The following is a 19764-nucleotide window of genomic DNA, read 5'->3' as shown; positions in this document are numbered from 1 at the left end:
ATTGTTATTTTAAATCAATTATCTGTTTAATTTTGTAAAATTTGACTTAAATATACTTATTTAAACAAATATATTCATCAGTTACCTCTCCCGCACATTACTACTGCGGCCGAATTGATTACGCTAAACTAAATTTCTAAAACGATAGATTACCTAATTTCCGACGCTATATCATGATTTTACCTAATCTAGATCTAGATCTAGTTTACTTATGGAAAAACGTCATCACTCATATTGATATTTGTTTACACTTTACAGTAGATTTAGTCTAGGTCTACAGGCCGTGTTCTACCTTTTGTTGATAGTGTCAATGACTTTGATAGGGAGGCTGCCATTTTTAAAAAGGTGATAGCTCTTACCGCGATATTTGTTTCAGTTGCGAAGTAGACTCTAGAATCTAGATGTAGACCTAGAATCCAGATATCTATCTAGAACAAGTAAATATAGATCTAGATGTCTAGATAGATCTAGATCTAGCTATTTTTTTTTATTTTATAGCTTAAACATTTAATTTAGAATCTACTTGCTGGTACTGGTAGCTTCTTAAATTTTAGTAAATGTATATCTAGTGACGACACACTTTTTTTTAATAAAAAGTATTCAAATAGTAAGGCTATTTAAAGAAAATTAATTGTTTTCTACTTTTTAGTGTATTATCATATAAAAGCTTGTAATTAAAACGTTTTTAACAGTTTTATTTAACTTGCTCCCTCGTGCATTTATCATGCTATGTATATATATATATATATATATATATATATATATATATATATATATATATATATATATATATATATATAAAAGTATTCAAATAGTAAGGCTATTTAAAGAAAATTAATTGTTTTCTACTTTTTAGTGTATTATCATATAAAAGCTTGTAATTAAAACGTTTTTAACAGTTTTATTTAACTTGCTCCCTCGTGCATTTATCATGCTATGTATATATATATATATATATATATATATATATATATATATATATATATATATATATATATATATATATATATATATATACACGAAGTAGCGAAGTCGGCCAATGTACGAAATACGCTGTCAGTGCTAAGCTTTTCGGGCTTTGGCCTCGAAAGCCGGCTAATGCGCACATTGGCCGGCCAAAGCGTGCTTTTCCCGCACTTCGGGCTTTGACCGTAACAGATCTAAGAAAACAATTATATTGGAGTTCACTATGCGAATCTTGGCTTTCTATTTGTGGAGAACTCTAGTGACCATATCTTGTTGAGCTGGATGAAAACTTGCCTTGCCTGTCCTTTCTTTCACATGTGTGTCTGTTCCCCCTTGTTTATTTATTTATTCTACCTATGTAGCAAAGCAAATGCTTTCACTTCCAACAAAAGACGGGGCTTCCATATTGCATGAATGGCTACGTGTGAAGTTTTCTGCATAACCTTCGTCTTTTGCTTGTGTATTTTTAGGCCGACCATCTATGAAATGGCAGCTACTATATTTGTGTTCTCTAGCATCTGGTGTTGGACGTGTGATAGATGGCCAATGTTATCCTTAAAATCCACATATTCGAGCTGTTTTACGTTGTCCCGTACATTCGTTTACCCCCGTGGGTAGCTATCTACGTAATCCAGATACTGGGGTGGAGAGAGAACTGTGACAACAAGCATCATTGTCAGAGGTGGAGAGAGAACTGTGATAACAAGCATCAGGAGAGAGAACTGTGACAACAGGCATCAGGAGAGAGAACTGTGACAACAAGCATCATTGTCGGAGGTGGAAAGAGAACTGTGACAACAGACATCAGGAGAGAGAACTGTGACAGCAAGCATCAGAAGAGAGAACTGTGACAACAAGCATCATTGTCGGAGGTGCGTTCAGCCTGAACAATAAACATAGCACCTACAACGAGCATCTAAACATGGACCTATTTTATTCCTCCTGTGCCCATCGCAATGGACCATCCGTTCTATTGTTTGCAATTGATGTTCTTAGTAATATTAAAAAGAAATCTGTAGAGAAAACTTTAAACCCCACATCTAATAGAAATCCTACTTTTAAAAACAACAACCACCTACATCTCTATTGTAATGCTAAAGTGTGTAGTAGTGTGTGTAAAACTACCTAGATAAGTAATTATCTTACTTTACTCTAGTATCTTTTTTCACCAAACCCCACCCCCCCCCCACCCCACCCCCTGCTGGAAGACGGCGTCAAATGGGAGGAATCTATAGTAACGAAGAATGTATCTCATAGTCATTTATCCAACTCTATATAGGATATATTTCTTTGTAATAAACAAGTTTCTGTCCTGATGTCTACCCCCTCTTCTTCTCCCCCCCCCCCCCCCCTCCCAATCATCAGGAAGCTAAACTTGTATTTTAAAGTGCATTTTATACTAATTTGTTGATAATTAAACTGGGAAAAGCATCGCTTTTTAGTATGTTTTGCATTTTTTTTTTCACCATAAGGCCAACAAACATTAAAATACTTAAATCGCAAAATATGTGTTACTGCATAGCTCCTATCTAGACAACCATCGAAATAAGGCATAGATTAGAATGCGTCGAAACGTTCAAGAGAAGAGACGATGCTAGTTGCTATCCTTCTAAAGGTGAACCATCGGCTCCAAGCGACGGAAGATTACGGGAGTGTCTTAAACACAAAGGATCAACACCAAAATATAACGAAAATGCGGTCACTGCTGTCTTTCATAGCTCCTTCTATGTCAACGAGGTTAGACAACCATCAAACAATCAAGTCAAAAGCCGCCAGCATCATCGCCGCATGCAACAAGGTGGAACGCCAAGAGACAATACTAGTTGCTATCCTTATAATGTTAACAATGGGGTCCATACGACTCGGGATGACGGGAATGTACAAAGGATACACAGATAGGTATCGTTACTTCTTTAAGTTATCTAAATGGGCTTTCAAGGACCCAAAACAGTTGAGGGGTGGCACAGGAGGTAGCAGGTAATCGTCGGAAAATATCACCATAGAGTCTTTTGTTTGCTAAAAAAACAAACAATATTTACAGAAAGAGGACATGATAACAAATGTCATTACATACAGGGAAAACAGAACTAGACTTGAATTTCTACGTGGCATGGCATTCAATTTCTCATACTAGGCTCTATTTTTTCTATTTTGTAATATGACTTTATCATTATATCTGGTTTTCAATACAAATTAAACATATCTGTAATTGTAGTTTGTTGTTTTATAAAACTTGTCCTCCTTTTGTCTTGTCTGCCTTTTGGATGTCGGCTTTTTGTCTTGTCGGCCTTTTGTCAGTATCGGCCTTTTGCCCTGAATGATTTCCCCGGTGCAGTCCATCCCCCACCCCCTGCCACTTGCTTCGCTTCAAATGCTTCATAAGTTTCCACACGAATGCACTGTCTACACTATTATTAAATGCGTTTTCCAAATCTACAAAAAATATATAATGAAGAGCAAATTTAAAGTTTAGCCATGTGATAATTCTTAGTGTTTCAATGTGATCTTTGCAAGAATGTTCTTTGCTAAGCATATGTTCTTTAGTCTAGTGTCAAAAGCTTCATAAAGTATACCTATCAGTGGCGTAGCTACCGTAAAGCTAGCGTAAGCAAGGCATATGGGCCCAAGGAAAATAGGGGCCCTTTACCCTCTTATAAAAAAATTTAAAACTTTTACATTGAAATTTTAATATTTTTTAATAAAAATTTTTTTAAAAAGAAAATAGAAATCCAGTTTCTTTTCTATATAAGAAATAAAAAAAAGTTTATTACTGTACAGGTAGTGGTATACAGTGGTGAGGTGTGAAGGGGGGGGGGGTTCGTACAGTGCCCATCCGTATTAATAACACTGTCGTACAAACCATTCAGAGAATTAACCTATACATAAACTGGACATTTTACTCTTTGACTTTGTGAGATTGGCATCTGGCACCCGTAAATTTACACGCATAGCTACAAATCTCAATTGACTGGGAAATTCTCTACACCACCCCCACAAACTTGCAACCTCCTCACAACTGTCTGCCCTCCACGAAATTCCATCCATCCATGATTACAAACAGATTTGTGTTTGTCTGTCTGCCTGTCCTCTATTAATCATCCACATCGCCATTAAACATTGGGAAGTCGTTTAGAATACTCCAGATAAACCTCAACTAAAATTTCCTACCTCACCTCCGCACACGAAGAGCAGTGCCTCTCCCTCGAAGAGAAGCCAGGAAGAAACTCTGGCTCATGTAGCGTTTTCTTCCATTAAATATTGTTATTTGTTCGGAGGGCCGCGCCCTGGCAGTAAGGCGGTTCGGACAGAGGCGTAGCGACCCCTCCCGGCGCCCGGGGCGAACATTCAGTTTGGCGCCCCGCCATATATATATGTGTGTGTGTGTGTGTGTGTGTGTGTGTGAAAAAGCGCCCCCCCCCCTCCATCTAGGAAAGCTGGAAAGCAGTTTTTCCGGTCACTGTTTCTTAAGGATATACCTTTTACAGTTACTCAATCAAGGTAGAAAACAGTTAAATCAGTATGCAAAGGCTCTCAGCCGTTAAATTTCTTTACTTTGACTGTTTATAATTCAAAACTGCAGCTTAAAATGAGCTTGTAAATTTTTTTTTCTACCCCTTTTGGCGCCCCCTTAGGGTCGGCGCCCGGGGCGGCCGCCCTCCCCTAGCTACGCCTCTGGGTTCGGATTGTCACCCAGAGTTTTCCAACAGTTTTCCTAGTACCTGGCGTCAGTTGATTGGGCGTCCTGCAAAAGGGGTCAGGGTTACTGCTAGATTCAACTGTCAAACTGCATAAGCATCGTGTTCCCCCGTGAGGACTACGGCGCGTATACTTGTTTTAATGAGCGCCATGTTCTAGGGATACGGAGGGCTACGATAATCGATGGTTAAATAAAATAAGGGGTGTCCTCCAGCGCCTCGGCAGTAGCATACGTTTGGGCACCCCGAGTGTCTCCATTATTTTGATGATATGGAACAAATTGTAGATATGCCCTTTGGGTCAGTAACTTGGCCAGCTAAAATGGACCTCAATGTAAGTATTAATCATTCTGCAAACTAAAAAAAAAAAAAAATCTAAATAAATCATGAGCATCTTATTAAAATTTATGTTTGGTTAGTGGCGTCACAAGGTTCGGTATCACCCTGTGCGTTTAGAGAGTGTCACCCTACCCCCACCCCCCTCCAACAATTTTGCATTTCCGGTGGAGTGTCACCACTTCTTCCTAATATTTCGTTATTTTAACTGGATAAAACATAGTTTCGAGAGTAAATTTTACAAGTTTACGCCTAAATTTTACGCCTAAACTGTGTCACCTGCACCCCCACCTGTTACGCTACTGTTTGGTTACTTAAATGTTACAGGGTTACAGAGTTTCTTCCAGGCATCTCTTCGCCCTCCCCCCCCCCCCCCCCCGATCCCCCAAAAAAGTCTATCACCCCCCGATCGAACGAAATGACATGTATATAGAGAATTTATATTTTACCAGTGTCCGCCCCCGAAAATATCAAATGTCCCCCCACTACCCACCAAGTAGAAAAAAGTATGAAACACTGCAGACTTACAGTTAATTTATTGGTTTGTGTTTATATAAAAGTGATATAAAATCAAAGATATTTTTCTTTACATAATAATACCGTATAAATACACAATTAGGACAGATTGACGAAGGGGCCCAGAAATCCTAGGTATACCATTGCTACTTGACCTAATCAAGGTTGGGAATGCGATTAGATTATAGATACAGATTACAAAGCAATATCTTTATAGCTGAATGCTATTTTTGTGCATTTCTTCAAACAAATTATAATCTTTGCTTTGATTTTCGAGACAACTTAAAGCATCAGCACAGGTGAACAGCCGCTACCAACAACCATGTTCGCCTCTTGACAGCTCAGCGCTCAATGATGGCCACTTTCAAGCATAACCTGATTGGTAAAAACTAAAATCTTCGTAAAATCCGAAACCGTAAAGAAAGGATACAAATCTACTCAGGATTAGTTAGCAATAGTTAAAATCGATTTTGATAAAGCAATCTATTGCAGCGCCCGGGGCGAACTATCAATTCTGCGCCCCCATTTGATACCCCCTTAGGGTCGGCGCCTGGGAAGGCCGCACACTCGCCAGCTCCAAGCTATGCTTAATACTTTCAAATGACCCGTTGCTTTAGTCGTAATTTTGCTAGTTTATTGTGTAAGTAGCGGCCTAATTTCATTATAAATAGTTACAGTTACGAGGAAAAAAAATATTTTTTAAATTAAATTTTAATTTACTAATAACACTGTATAAAATGAAGAAATAATACATTGTGAGATACGAAATTATTTTCAAATTTATTTGTATGTTAAATAAAAAATCGTTTCGGGATTAATAATGTTTTAAACCAATAGCATGGTATCAGCCATTTTTTTTGGTGTAAAGAATGAAGAGCTGACAGCTGACCGGTGACGAAAGTAAACATTACAAACATACGGTGTGTTTTTTAGGCTTGTACAATTTATAAATGAAGGTAAATGTTATACGAAAATAATGCATCTTTTATTTAACTTGTTGCTAATGCTGAATTTATTCTTAAACTAATAAGGTCAACATGTGTAATGTAAGTTTTCACCATTATAAAATACAAAATTTAAATTATTGCCCCTGTTTAATAAATCAAATATTTATTATTTAATAAGTAGGCCTATTAAGTAAATAATAAGCCTATGCCGCACAATGCCTAATCTATCTATAGTTAATACTAAACTATACTTGCTAATACTATAGGCCTACATACATACTATAAAATTACTATAGTTAGAGTTAGAGTGAGTAGGCCTATGGGTAAAACCATAGTTTAGCGTCGGTTATTATTCCGGAATTGTATAGCAGTAAAAAACAGTAAAACAATGCCAAAGTCTGTCACACACTTCGGGAATTCACCGGAAGTACTGTAAACCATACTTTATTTGGCGTCATCTTTTATTTTTATACAGAATGTTTAAAATTTGGATAGATCTAGATTTATTTTTGTAATCATTTTTACATTTTGTAATCATTTTTACTATTTTCGTAATCTAGATTTTTTTTTACTTGGCCTAGCAGCTAGATATCTTGCTAGATCTAATTAATTAATGGTCGCAAATCGGCTGCAAGCCAAAAACAAAATTATTACATTTGACTTCATTATTTATATTTATATTAATATGTTTTTTTTTTATTTTTAGATGTACTAATTTAAATCTACTATTATATTTATTCTTGTTTCCTTTTGTCGATTAAACTTTAAAAAATTAAAACATTAATTTACAACAATCGACTTTCAATTTATTTATATTTCAATGGTCAAATAAACCATGGTTTACCGTAACTCTAGTTACCGAAACTCAACAAACATTACCCGATAATTTCTGACGCTAAACTAAGGTTTTACCGGCCTATGGCCTATAGTAAAGTATGGAGTTACTAGATCTATAGAGTATAGAGTAAAGTATAGACTCAGTATAGAGGTTGCATTTGTTCGCCTTCCCCGCTCCCTGGGTCCAAATAGCAACGACTAGTATTCTAATTATCCGGTAATGTTTGTTGAGTTTCGTAAACATTGGTTACTGTAAACTATAGTTTATTTCTTTATTTGACCGTTGAAATATAAATAATAGATAGGGGCCTAAAGTATTTAAAATAAACAAATTTTTAAACATTAGGCCTATGTATTAAACTTAATATTGTATATCTTGTATAGATCTGTGATCCACAATGCCAAAGGACAAATATGAGCCACCCAATGAAAGAAGACAGCACAGGATCATGCAGAGAAATGAGGTAGCAGAGGGCAAGCAGTCAAGATGGTCTGAACTAGAAATATTTGGTAAGAAGGTTTGAATTATTTCCCTGCTAGTGTTCATGTTTGTGTGGTCTGAACTAGAAATATTTGGTAAGAAGGTTTGAATTATTTCCCTGCTAGTGTTCATGTTTGTGTGGTCTGAACTAGAAATATTTGGTAAGAAGGTTTGAATTATTTCCCTGCTAGTGTTCATGTTTGTTTGTGTGGTCTGAACTAGAAATATTTGGTAAGAAGGTTTGAATTATTTCCCTGCTAGTGTTCATGTTTGTGTGGTCTGAACTAGAAATATTTGGTAAGAAGGTTTGAATTATTTCCCTGCTAGTGTTCATGTTTGTGTGGTCTGAACTAGAAATATTTGGTAAGAAGGTTTGAATTATTTCCCTGCTAGTGTTCATGTTTGTTTGTGTGGTCTGAACTAGAAATATTTGGTAAGAAGGTTTGAATTATTTCCCTGCTAGTGTTCATGTTTGTGTGGTCTGAACTAGAAATATTTGGTAAGAAGGTTTGAATTATTTCCCTGCTAGTGTTCATGTTTGTTTGTGTGGTCTGAACTAGAAATATTTGGTAAGAAGGTTTGAATTATTTCCCTGCTAGTGTTCATGTTTGTGTGGTCTGAACTAGAAATATTTGGTAAGAAGGTTTGAATTATTTCCCTGCTAGTGTTCATGTTTGTGTGGTCTGAACTAGAAATATTTGGTAAGAAGGTTTGAATTATTTCCCTGCTAGTGTTCATGTTTGTGTGGTCTGAACTAGAAATATTTGGTAAGAAGGTTTGAATTATTTCCCTGCTAGTGTTCATGTTTGTGTGGTCTGAACTAGAAATATTTGGTAAGAAGGTTTGAATTATTTCCCTGCTAGTGTTCATGTTTGTGTGGTCTGAACTAGAAATATTTGGTAAGAAGGTTTGAATTATTTCCCTGCTAGTGTTCATGTTTGTTTGTGTGGTCTGAACTAGAAATATTTGGTAAGAAGGTTTGAATTATTTCCCTGCTAGTGTTCATGTTTGTGTGGTCTGAACTAGAAATATTTGGTAAGAAGGTTTGAATTATTTCCCTGCTAGTGTTCATGTTTGTGTGGTCTGAACTAGAAATATTTGGTAAGAAGGTTTGAATTATTTCCCTGCTAGTGTTCATGTTTGTGTGGTCTGAACTAGAAATATTTGGTAAGAAGGTTTGAATTATTTCCCTGCTAGTGTTCATGTTTGTTTGTGTGGTCTGAACTAGAAATATTTGGTAAGAAGGTTTGAATTATTTCCCTGCTAGTGTTCATGTTTGTGTGGTCTGAACTAGAAATATTTGGTAAGAAGGTTTGAATTATTTCCCTGCTAGTGTTCATGTTTGTTTGTGTGGTCTGAACTAGAAATATTTGGTAAGAAGGTTTGAATTATTTCCCTGCTAGTGTTCATGTTTGTGTGGTCTGAACTAGAAATATTTGGTAAGAAGGTTTGAATTATTTCCCTGCTAGTGTTCATGTTTGTGTGGTCTGAACTAGAAATATTTGGTAAGAAGGTTTGAATTATTTCCCTGCTAGTGTTCATGTTTGTGTGGTCTGAACTAGAAATATTTGGTAAGAAAGGTTTCAATTATTTCCCTGCTAGTGTTCATGTTTGTGTGGTCTGAACTAGAAATATTTGGTAAGAAAGGTTTGAATTATTTCCCTGCTAGTGTTCATGTTTGTGTGGTCTGAACTAGAAATATTTGGTAAGAAGGTTTGAATTATTTCCCTGCTAGTGTTCATGTTTGTGTGGTCTGAACTAGAAATATTTGGTAAGAAAGGTTTCAATTATTTCCCTGCTAGTGTTCATGTTTGTGTGGTCTGAACTAGAAATATTTGGTAAGAAGGTTTGAATTATTTCCCTGCTAGTATTGATGTATGCAGGGATTGAAGTAGAAATATTTTATAACCAGGGTTACTTTAGGGGAAGTAAAGGCGGCTGCTGAGGCGTAGCTGGGGGGGGGGGGTTAAGTCAGGGCTGCTGCAGTTTTGAATTATAAATTGTCATAGCCAAGAAATGTAATTGCTACAAGCTTTTGCATATGGATTTAAACCGGCAAAAACTGCTTTTCAGCTTTTGCTAGAGGGGGGGGGGAGTGCTTTTTCACCGACAAAAATCAGAACAATGTACACTGGTTTAGTGAGTTGATAAACTTCACCATTCATAAAAGAAACCATTTGTATTAAAGCGTATTGTACGATTGTGTAACATTAAAAAAAGTTTGTCCAAGATGATGGGGAAGGGGGGGGGGGGTCGCACTTTTTGCCATTTAATAATCGCAAAGGTTTACACTGGATCTGTGAGTATTTTTATTTATTTAATAATGGTAACTATAGTAGGCACTGAGGCCTTTTTCACATTGGCTGTTTTTCGCCCAATAAATATCGCAGGGATTTGTACTGGATCAGTGAGTAGATAACTCTTTTAACACTTAGAAAAGAAATCAATTGTATGAACACATAATGTACGATTTCACTAGCCAGTTTTGCTAAGAAATGGCATCATTAGTTCTTTGTTCAATAACTGTATGAACACATAATGTACGATTTCACTAGCCAGTTTTGCTAAGAAATGGCATCATTAGTTCTTTGTTCAATCCTTATCATTCTCTCAACTTCAACATGAGGGATCATTTTATTTACATTACATCTTGACTGGATCACTGTATTAAAGAGAAATAAATATCACATATTCTTGTATCGCTATCTGATCAGTAAAATAGCATACCGTCAGAGCAGGTGGGTGGAAGGCGACACTCTTTGCTAAAATTTTAAGGATCTATAGCTAAATGTGAAGTCTCTTTTTAAACTTTTACTGTAAGGCTCAGAGCTAGGTGGTTGCAGAGAGTGGAGAATGAAATAAGAGCAAAGAAAAGGTGCTGGTTAGGGCACACTATATGAAAGACAGAATATTACATTACTAAGCAGGAGCTGGTGTTAAGTCCACTGGGAAAAAGGAAGAGAAGGAGACCAATAAAATCATGAAGGAAATCGTTTGAAAAGAGATGTGGGAGGCTGGATTATTAGGGTTCTATCTTCATAAAAATCAAGGAGTTAACGCAGTGTTGCCTATGCCCCTTAGGAAGCCGAAACAAATGAAAATAAGAAAATCAAGGAGTTAGTGTTACCTACGCCTATGCTCCTTAGGAAGCCAAAACAAATGAAAATAAGAAAATCAAGGAGTTAGTGTTACCTACGCCTATGCTCCTTAGGAAGCCAAAACAAATGAAAATAAGAAAATCAAGGAGTTAGTGTTACCTACGCCTATGCTCCTTAGGAAGCCGAAACAAATGAAAATAAGAAAATCAAGGAGTTAGTGTTACCTACGCCTATGCTCCTTAGGAAGCCGAAACAAATGAAAATAAGAAAATCAAGGAGTTAGTGTTACCTACGCCTATGCTCCTTAGGAAGCCAAAACAAATGAAAATAAGAAAATCAAGGAGTTAGTGTTACCTACGCCTATGCTCCTTAGGAAGCCAAAACAAATGAAAATAAGAAAATCAAGGAGTTAGTGTTACCTACGCCTATGCTCCTTAGGAAGCCGAAACAAATGAAAATAAGAAAATCAAGGAGTTAGTGTTACCTACGCCTATGCTCCTTAGGAAGCCGAAACAAATGAAAATAAGAAAATCAAGGAGTTAGTGTTACCTACGCCTATGCTCCTTAGGAAGCCGAAACAAATGAAAATAAGAAAATCAAGGAGTTAGTGTTACCTACGCCTATGCTCCTTAGGAAGCCGAAACAAATGAAAATAAGAAAATCAAGGAGTTAGTGTTACCTACGCCTATGCTCCTTAGGAAGCCCAAAACAAATGAAAATAAGAAAATCAAGGAGTTAGTGTTACCTACGCCTATGCTCCTTAGGAAGCCAAAACAAATGAAAATAAGAAAATCAAGGAGTTAGTGTTACCTACGCCTATGCTCCTTAGGAAGCCGAAACAAATGAAAATAAGAAAATCAAGGAGTTAGTGTTACCTACACCTATGCTCCTTAGGAAGCCAAAACAAATGAAAATAAGAAAATCAAGGAGTTAGTGTTACCTACGCCTATGCTCCTTAGGAAGCCAAAACAAATGAAAATAAGAAAATCAAGGAGTTAGTGTTACCTACGCCTATGCTCCTTAGGAAGCCGAAACAAATGAAAATAAGAAAATCAAGGAGTTAGTGTTACCTACGCCTATGCTCCTTAGGAAGCCGAAACAAATGAAAATAAGAAAATCAAGGAGTTAGTGTTACCTACGCCTATGCTCCTTAGGAAGCCCAAAACAAATGAAAATAAGAAAATCAAGGAGTTAGTGTTACCTACGCCTATGCTCCTTAGGAAGCCAAAACAAATGAAAATAAGAAAATGAAAAGAGCTTAGAGAAGTGGTTCTTGTTATCAGTTAAGTTGAACAAAGTAACTAAGCAGTAGCAGTCATTGTGTTATCAGTTAAGTTGAACAAAGTAACTAAGCAGTAGCAGTCATTGTGTTATCAGTTAAGTTGAACAAAGTAACTAAGCAGTAGCAGTCGTTGTGTTATCAGTTAAGTTGAACAAAGTAAGTAAGCAGTAGCAGTCATTGTGTTAACAGTTAAGTTGAACAAAGTAACTAAGCAGTAGCAGTCATTGTGGTTCTAACCTGTTATCAGTTAAGTTGAACAAAGTAACTAAGCAGTAGCAGTCATTGTGTTGTACCATTTTTACCTTGTTTAGTAGGTCTAGTGGACGGCGTTATGAAAATTACAGTATCTAGATATATAATTTCTCTTCTGGGAGACACTAAAAAACTAGCTGTAAGCGCGCTCCCTACCACCCCACCCCTACATGGTCTGGTGAGCTGTGGTTCATGCTAAATGTTTACCGTCCTACGGTTTCGTGACGGTTACTAGGGGCAGATAATTTAGTTTGAAACGATTTTAAACGTAGGGGAGGTAACTAAGAGGAGGCTGTTTTCACGGGGGTGGGGGGTAGGGGTTGGGGAAAGGAGGGGGGGGGGGGTATCGTCCTTAACGAGCTACTGATAGTGTTTTAAAGCAAATATATTGTGGCAGCATTGGTACTGTCGAATTCACAAATTATGAATTACTGAAAAGTAGAAAATAAAACAACTAAATAGCGGCGTATGATACGCCACGGGTCGGCTCGTTACTTTTAATTAACTTTACGTTGCATGTGTTTCCATAACAAACTGCTCTCCCCCTTTTTTGTTGTCGCGCTGATTGTAAGCCTTACACACATGACCAAGCAAGCACATTATACATGCTTTGATATTTAAATATCTAATTGTAACAGTGTTGAGTTTTTACTTGAAAAAAATGACTAGATCTATATCTGTTTAGGCTTTGTCACAAAATAATGATGTAGACCTACTATAATTTAGTTACAATTGTTTGAAATGTTTAAAAACAAACTAGAAATACCATGCATTGTTTTAGAAAATTGCCGCGGTCACTGCCCCATCCCCTCCCGCTTGTAAAAAAAAAATCACTTTTTTTCTTAGGCGGGTGGTAAACAGCTACATTACTGATATCTTTTCATACACCTTAATTGTTAAATCTTTTCTGGACTTTCGCACACTAATACACACACACACATTTATACGTATTTTATATATATTATGCATATATCAGGGATTATGCGGCCTACTGAAAATTCCAGGAAAACACATGTACTAGATCTAGTCAAACACATCAAGGATGTGACTACCAAATTTTGTCTGAAACCAACAGCTATGATCTGGCATTTAAATAACTCAGTTTTAGAAAACAAGTTTATGTGTCTAGTGTCTAAAGATACACAATCAGTTTTAGAAAACAAGTTTATGTGTCTAAAGATACACAATCAGTTTGAGAAAACAAGTTCATGTGTCTAAAGATACACAATCAGTTTTAGAAAACAAGTTCATGTGTCTAAAGATACACAATCAGTTTTAGAAAACAAGTTCATGCGTCTAAAGATACACAATCCGTTTTAGAAAACAAGTTCATGTGTCTAAAGATACACAATCCGTTTTAGAAAACAAGTTTATGTGTCTAAAGATACACAATCAGTTTTAGAAAACAAGTTCATGTGTCTAAAGATACACAATCGGTAACAAATTGACAAAATCCTTTTAAAATGTTGCGTCAGTCTTTCTGCTATGATCGCAGCTACATGCGATGAGTATGCTGTTCTAGTATAAATAACCAACTAAATATTGCATTGTTTTTATCTAGCATTAACCTTACAACCACCAACACATTTGTTCTATGGTTAAAAATACCAACAGAAGAGGATTAGCCATTCCTCATATTGTTATATAAGTATATTTGAGAAAGTTTAGGGGAGATCACTCCCACTTTATTTAATTTCTATTATCTGGATTTGTTTTGTATGTGAAATGATTCTTGCCTATTTTTTTCTCAACTTTTAACCTTGTAATGAATTGATTTCTTTTTAAAACCTATTTCAAACTGTCTGTTTTTAGGTTTTGTTCAAAATTTAAGTGGTAATCTCTGGAAAGTAGAATGGCTGACAGTGTTGTACCTAGACAACAATCATTTGAGCCATTTACCAGCACAAATTGGCAGCCTAGTTCACCTGGAACATTTGGATGCCTCTCACAATTTTATCACAGTCCTGCCCCCAGAGATAGGGGAGCTGGTCAACCTGAGGGAGCTCAAGCTTGCTTCCAACAGACTCAGAGATCTGCCCTATGAGCTGGGCAAGTGTTTCCAGATCCAGACTCTGGGTACGTCCTGATTACTTCTTTCCTGCTTTCATAGACCAGAGCTGACAAAAGTTTAGGCAGCTAGACTAGACCAGATCTGACAAAAGTGGCAGCTAGACTAGACCAGAGCTGACAAAAGTGGCAGCTAGACTAGACCAGAGCTGACAAAAGTGGCAGCTAGACTAGACCAGAGGTGACAAAAGTGGCAGCTAGACTAGACCAGAGCTGACAAAAGTGGCAGCTAGACTAGACCAGAGGTGACAAAAGTGGCAGCTAGACTAGACCAGAGCTGACAAAAGTGGCAGCTAGACTAGACCAGAGCTGACAAAAGTGGCAGCTAGACTAGACCAGAGGTGACAAAAGTGGCAGCTAGACTAGACCAGAGCTGACAAAAGTGGCAGCTAGACTAGACCAGAGCTGACAAAAGTGGCAGCTAGACTAGACCAGAGCTGACAAAAGTGGCAGCTAGACTAGACCAGAGGTGACAAAAGTGGCAGCTAGACTAGACCAGAGCTGACAAAAGTGGCAGCTAGACTAGACCAGAGCTGACAAAAGTGGCAGCTAGACTAGACCAGAGGTGACAAAAGTGGCAGCTAGACTAGACCAGAGCTGACAAAAGTGGCAGCTAGACTAGACCAGATGTGACAAAAGTGGCAGCTAGACTAGACCAGAGCTGACAAAAGTGGCAGCTAGACTAGACCAGAGCTGACTAAATGTGGCAGCTAGACTAGACCAGAGGTGACAAAAGTGGCAGCTAGACTAGAAGGGACAAATAGTCACAGCTAGACTAGAAGGGACAAATAGTCACAGCTAGACTAGAAGGGACAAATAGTCACAGCTAGACCAGAAGGGACAAATAGTCACAGATAGACTAGAAGGGACAAATAGTCACAGCTAGACCAGAAGGGACAAATAGTCACAGCTAGACCAGAAGGGACAAATAGTCAAAGCTAGACTAGAAGGGACAGATAGTCACAGATAGACTAGAAGGGACAAATAGTCACAGCTAGACTAGAAGGGACAAATAGTCACAGATAGACTAGAAGGGACAAATACTCAAATGCTAGACTAGAAGGGACAAATAGTCACAGCTAGACTAAAAGGGACAAATAGTCAATGCTAGACTAGAAGGGACAAATAGTCAAAGCTAGACTAGAAGGGACAAATAGTCACAGCTAGACCAGAAGGGACAAATAGTCACAGCTAGACTAGACTAGAAGGGACAAATAGTCACTGCTAGACTAGAAGAGACAAATACTCAATGCTAGACTAGACTAGAAGGGACAAATAGTCAAAGCTAGACTAGAAGGGACAAATAGTCACAGCTAGACCACAAGGGACAAATAGTCACAGCTAGACCAGAAGGGACAAATAGTCACAGCTAGACCAGAAGGGACAAATAGTCAAAGCTAGACTAGAAGAGACAAATAGTCACAGATAGACTAGAAGGGACAAATAATCACAGATAGACTAGAAGGGACAAATAGTCACAGCTAGACTAGAAGGGACAAATAGTCACAGCTAGACTAGAAGGAACAAATAGTCACAGATAGACTAGAAGGGACAAATAGTCACAGCTAGACCACAAGGGACAAATAGTCAAAGCTAGACTAGAAGGGACAAATAGTCACAGCTAGACCAGAAGGGACAATTAGTCACAGCTAGACCAGAAGGGACAAATAGTCACAGATAGACTAGAAGGGACAAATAGTCAAAGCTAGACTAGAAGGGACAAATACTCAATGCTAGACTAGAAGGGACAAATACTCAAATGCTAGACTAGAAGGGACAAATAGTCACAGTTAGACTAGAAGGGACAAATAGTCAAAGCTAGACTAGAAGGGACAAATAGTCACAGCTAGACCAGAAGGGACAAATAGTCACAGCTAAACTAGAAGGGACAAATACTCAAATGCTAGACTAGAAGGGACAAATAGTCACAGCTAGACTAGAAGAGACAAATACTCAATGCTAGACTAGAAGGGACAAATAGTCACAGCTAGACCAGAAGGGACAATTAGTCAAAGCTAGACTAGAAGGGACAAATAGTCACAGCTAGACCAGAAGGGACAAATAGTCACAGCTAGACTAGAAGGGACAAATACTCAAATGCTAGACTAGAAGGGACATAGTCACAGCTAGACTAGAAGAGACAAATACTCAATGCTAGACTAGAAGGGACAAATAGTCACAGCTAGACCAGAAGGGACAAATAGTCACAGATAGACTAGAAGGGACAAATAGTCACAGCTAGACTAGAAGGGACAAATAGTCACAGCTAGACCAGAAGGGACAAATAGTCACAGCTAGACTAGAAGGGACAAATACTCAATGCTAGACTAGAAGGGACAAATAGTCACAGCTAGACTAGAAGGGACAAATACTCAATGCTAGACTAGAAGGGACAAATACTCAATGCTAGACTAGAAGGGACAAATAGTCACAGCTAGACTAGAAGGGACAAATAGTCACAGCTAGACAACAAGGGACAAATAGTCACAGCTAGACTAAAAGGGACAAATACTCAATGCTAGACTAGAAGGGACAAATAGTCACAGCTAGACTAGACTAGAAGGGACAAATAGTCACAGCTAGACTAGAAGGGACAAATACTCAATGCTAGACTAGAAGGGACAAATAGTCACAGGTAGACTAGAAGGGACAAATACTCAATGCTAGACTAGAAGGGACAAATAGTCACAGATAGACTAGAAGGGACAAATAGTCACAGCTAGACCACAAGGGACAAATAGTCACAGCTAGACTAAAAGGGACAAATAGTCACAGCTAGACCACAAGGGACAAATAGTCACAGCTAGACTAGAAGGGACAAATAGTCACAGCTAGACCAGAAGGGATGAATAGTCACAGCTAGACTAGACTAGAAGGGACAAATAGTCACAGCTAGACCAGAAGGGACAAATAGTCACAGCTAGACCAGAAGGGACAAATAGTCACAGCTAGACCAGAAGGGACAAATAGTCACAGCTAGACCAGAAGGGACAAATAGTCACAGCTAGACTAGAAGGGACAAATAGTCACAGCTAGACTAGACCAGAAGGGACAAATAGTCACAGCTAGACCAGAAGGGATGAATACTCACAGCTAGACTAGACTAGAAGGGACAAATAGTCACAGCTAGTCCAGAAGGGACAAATAGTCACAGCTAGATTAAAAGGGACAAATAGTCACAGCTAGACTAGACTAGAAGGGACAAATAGTCACAGCTAGACTAGACTAGAAGGGACAAATATTAACAGCTAGACTAGAAGGGATAAATACTGATGGTCTAGGTTATAATTGAAATTTTTTTTTAGAGTAAAAATTACATTTCATATCTGTCAAACAATCCCTTAATTTTTGACATTTAACATTTCAGATCTATCTAACAATCCTTTAAGTTTTGATGTCAGTAAATATTACACAGAAAGCTCTGCCAAGCTTTTATCAGCTTTAATGGATTCATTACATTGTAAGTCATTTTTTTTCCTCTCATTCTTATGCTTGCAGTTTATTCTCTATATAGGTCCATACATCTACACAATCTAGGTGAGTGATACATTCATACATTTACACAATCTAGGTGAGTGATACATTCATACATTTACACAATCTAGGTGAGTGATACATTCATACATTTACACAATCTAGGTGAGTGATACATTCATACATTTACACAATCTAGGTGAGTGATACATTCATACATTTACACACTCTAAACAAATGATGCATTATGAAGTATTTTACCCTGATCAATGTATACAAACATATATCTTACAAATGGAAAGTTGTTGAAAATACTTTTGTCTGTACAAAAATAAGCATCCATGACAAATGATCTCTGGACAATTTTCATCTCAGACAAAAAATATCCCTCAGCAAAATACAAATAGTATTTAGGACCATTCAAAAATGCAGTGGTTTTTTTTTTGTCTCCCATCAATTTTCTTGTTATCTAAAAACAGCTTATGGTCACAAAGTAGATGACAACTACACAAACATATCTCAACACAAACACGTCACACAACTCTAAACTCATTAGTAACAAAATTTCTTACTAAGAACAACTAGAAATTTTTTTTTCACCGAGGATAACTAGAAAATATTTTTTCACCGAGGATAACTAGAAAATCTTTTTTCACAGAGGATAACTAGAAAATCTTTTTTCACAGAGGATAACTAGAAAATCTTTTTTCACCGAGGATAACTAGAAAATCTTTTTTCACCGCAGATAACTAGAAAATCTTTTTTGACCGCGGATAACTAGAAAATCTTTTTTGACCGCGGATAACTAGAAAATCTTTTTTGACCGAGGATAACTAGAAAATCTTTTTTCACCGCGGACAACTAGAAAACTTTTGGTTTGTCTGATACCAGACTTTGTTGGCTGAGAAGATGTGGCTGTCACTAAACAGGTGGGTCATTTTTTTATATTCACTCTTGAGTGCAGATCTCTAATACCTAGTAGGCCGACATGGTTACTACAGTCCTATCTCAATCATTTGGGAGTTTTCATTTGAAAAATAGCGACAATTTTATAAAGTAACCTGCAGTAACTCAACCACCAAGTAAGCAGAATATTCCGACTGATGAACTAATACATGCTGATAGTTCAAGTAGATTCTAAAGATGTTATTATCTATATAAAGTTCATTCCAGACAGTATCTATATAAAGTTTATTCTGGTTATATCTCAAGTTTATTATCTGACATGATGACATGACACTTGTGCCACCATCTTGCATTGTGACATGACACTTGTGCCACCATTTGACATGATGACATGACACTTGTGCCACCATTTGACATGATGACATGAGACTTGTGCCACCATTTGACATGATGACATGACACTTATGCCACCAATTGACATGATGACATGACACTTATGCCACCATTTGACATGATGACATGACACTTATGCCACCATTTTAGGTGATACATGAGACTTGTGTGTTCAGTAGTTGCTAGTTTTCAGCTCAAGGTCTTGACCTATATTTTGTTGTCAGCTGTTGGTTGTGTTGTGATCACATGACTCGATCGATTCCATGACGTCATCGCTGCTACTGCTGGTCACTGGCGTCGTACACACGCACACACACACACACACACACCAGACATCGTATTGATATTTTACCCGTTCTTCCTACACACACACACACCAGACATCGTATTGATATTTTACCCGTTTCTTCCTACACGCACACACACACCAGACATCGTATTGATATTTTACCCGTTTCTTCCTACACACACACACACACACACACCAGACATCGTATTGATATTTTACCCGTTT

General features: G+C 37.5%; 2 protein-coding genes across 3 annotated transcripts in view; one reads left to right on the top strand and one right to left on the bottom strand.

The window, feature by feature from the left end:
* LOC131951732 (large ribosomal subunit protein uL1m) overlaps nt 1-359 on the bottom strand; it is a 28981-nt gene extending 28622 nt beyond the window's left edge. For both annotated transcript variants that reach the window (XM_059314105.1, XM_059314106.1), the window contains exon 1: nt 293-359. In XM_059314105.1, the coding sequence (XP_059170088.1) occupies nt 293-335 (43 nt within the window). In that variant the 5' untranslated portion in view covers nt 336-359. The remainder of the gene's footprint in view (nt 1-292) is intronic.
* A 7336-nt stretch (nt 360-7695) lies between these two features.
* The window catches only part of LOC131951748 (CCR4-NOT transcription complex subunit 6-like), a 31046-nt gene continuing 18977 nt past the window's right edge, over nt 7696-19764 (top strand). The window contains exons 1-3 of the mRNA XM_059314131.1: nt 7696-7807; nt 14223-14486; nt 17845-17937. Of these exons, the coding sequence (XP_059170114.1) occupies nt 7696-7807; nt 14223-14486; nt 17845-17937 (469 nt within the window). The remainder of the gene's footprint in view (nt 7808-14222; nt 14487-17844; nt 17938-19764) is intronic.

The sequence above is a fragment of the Physella acuta genome, unplaced genomic scaffold, assembly GCF_028476545.2.
Source record: "Physella acuta isolate Inbredline_101_S28 unplaced genomic scaffold, ASM2847654v3 ptg000824l, whole genome shotgun sequence".
Classification (NCBI taxonomy): Eukaryota; Metazoa; Mollusca; class Gastropoda; family Physidae; genus Physella; species Physella acuta.
Note: the sequence above shows the minus strand (reverse complement) of the source record. Positions and strands in the feature narration are given on the sequence as shown.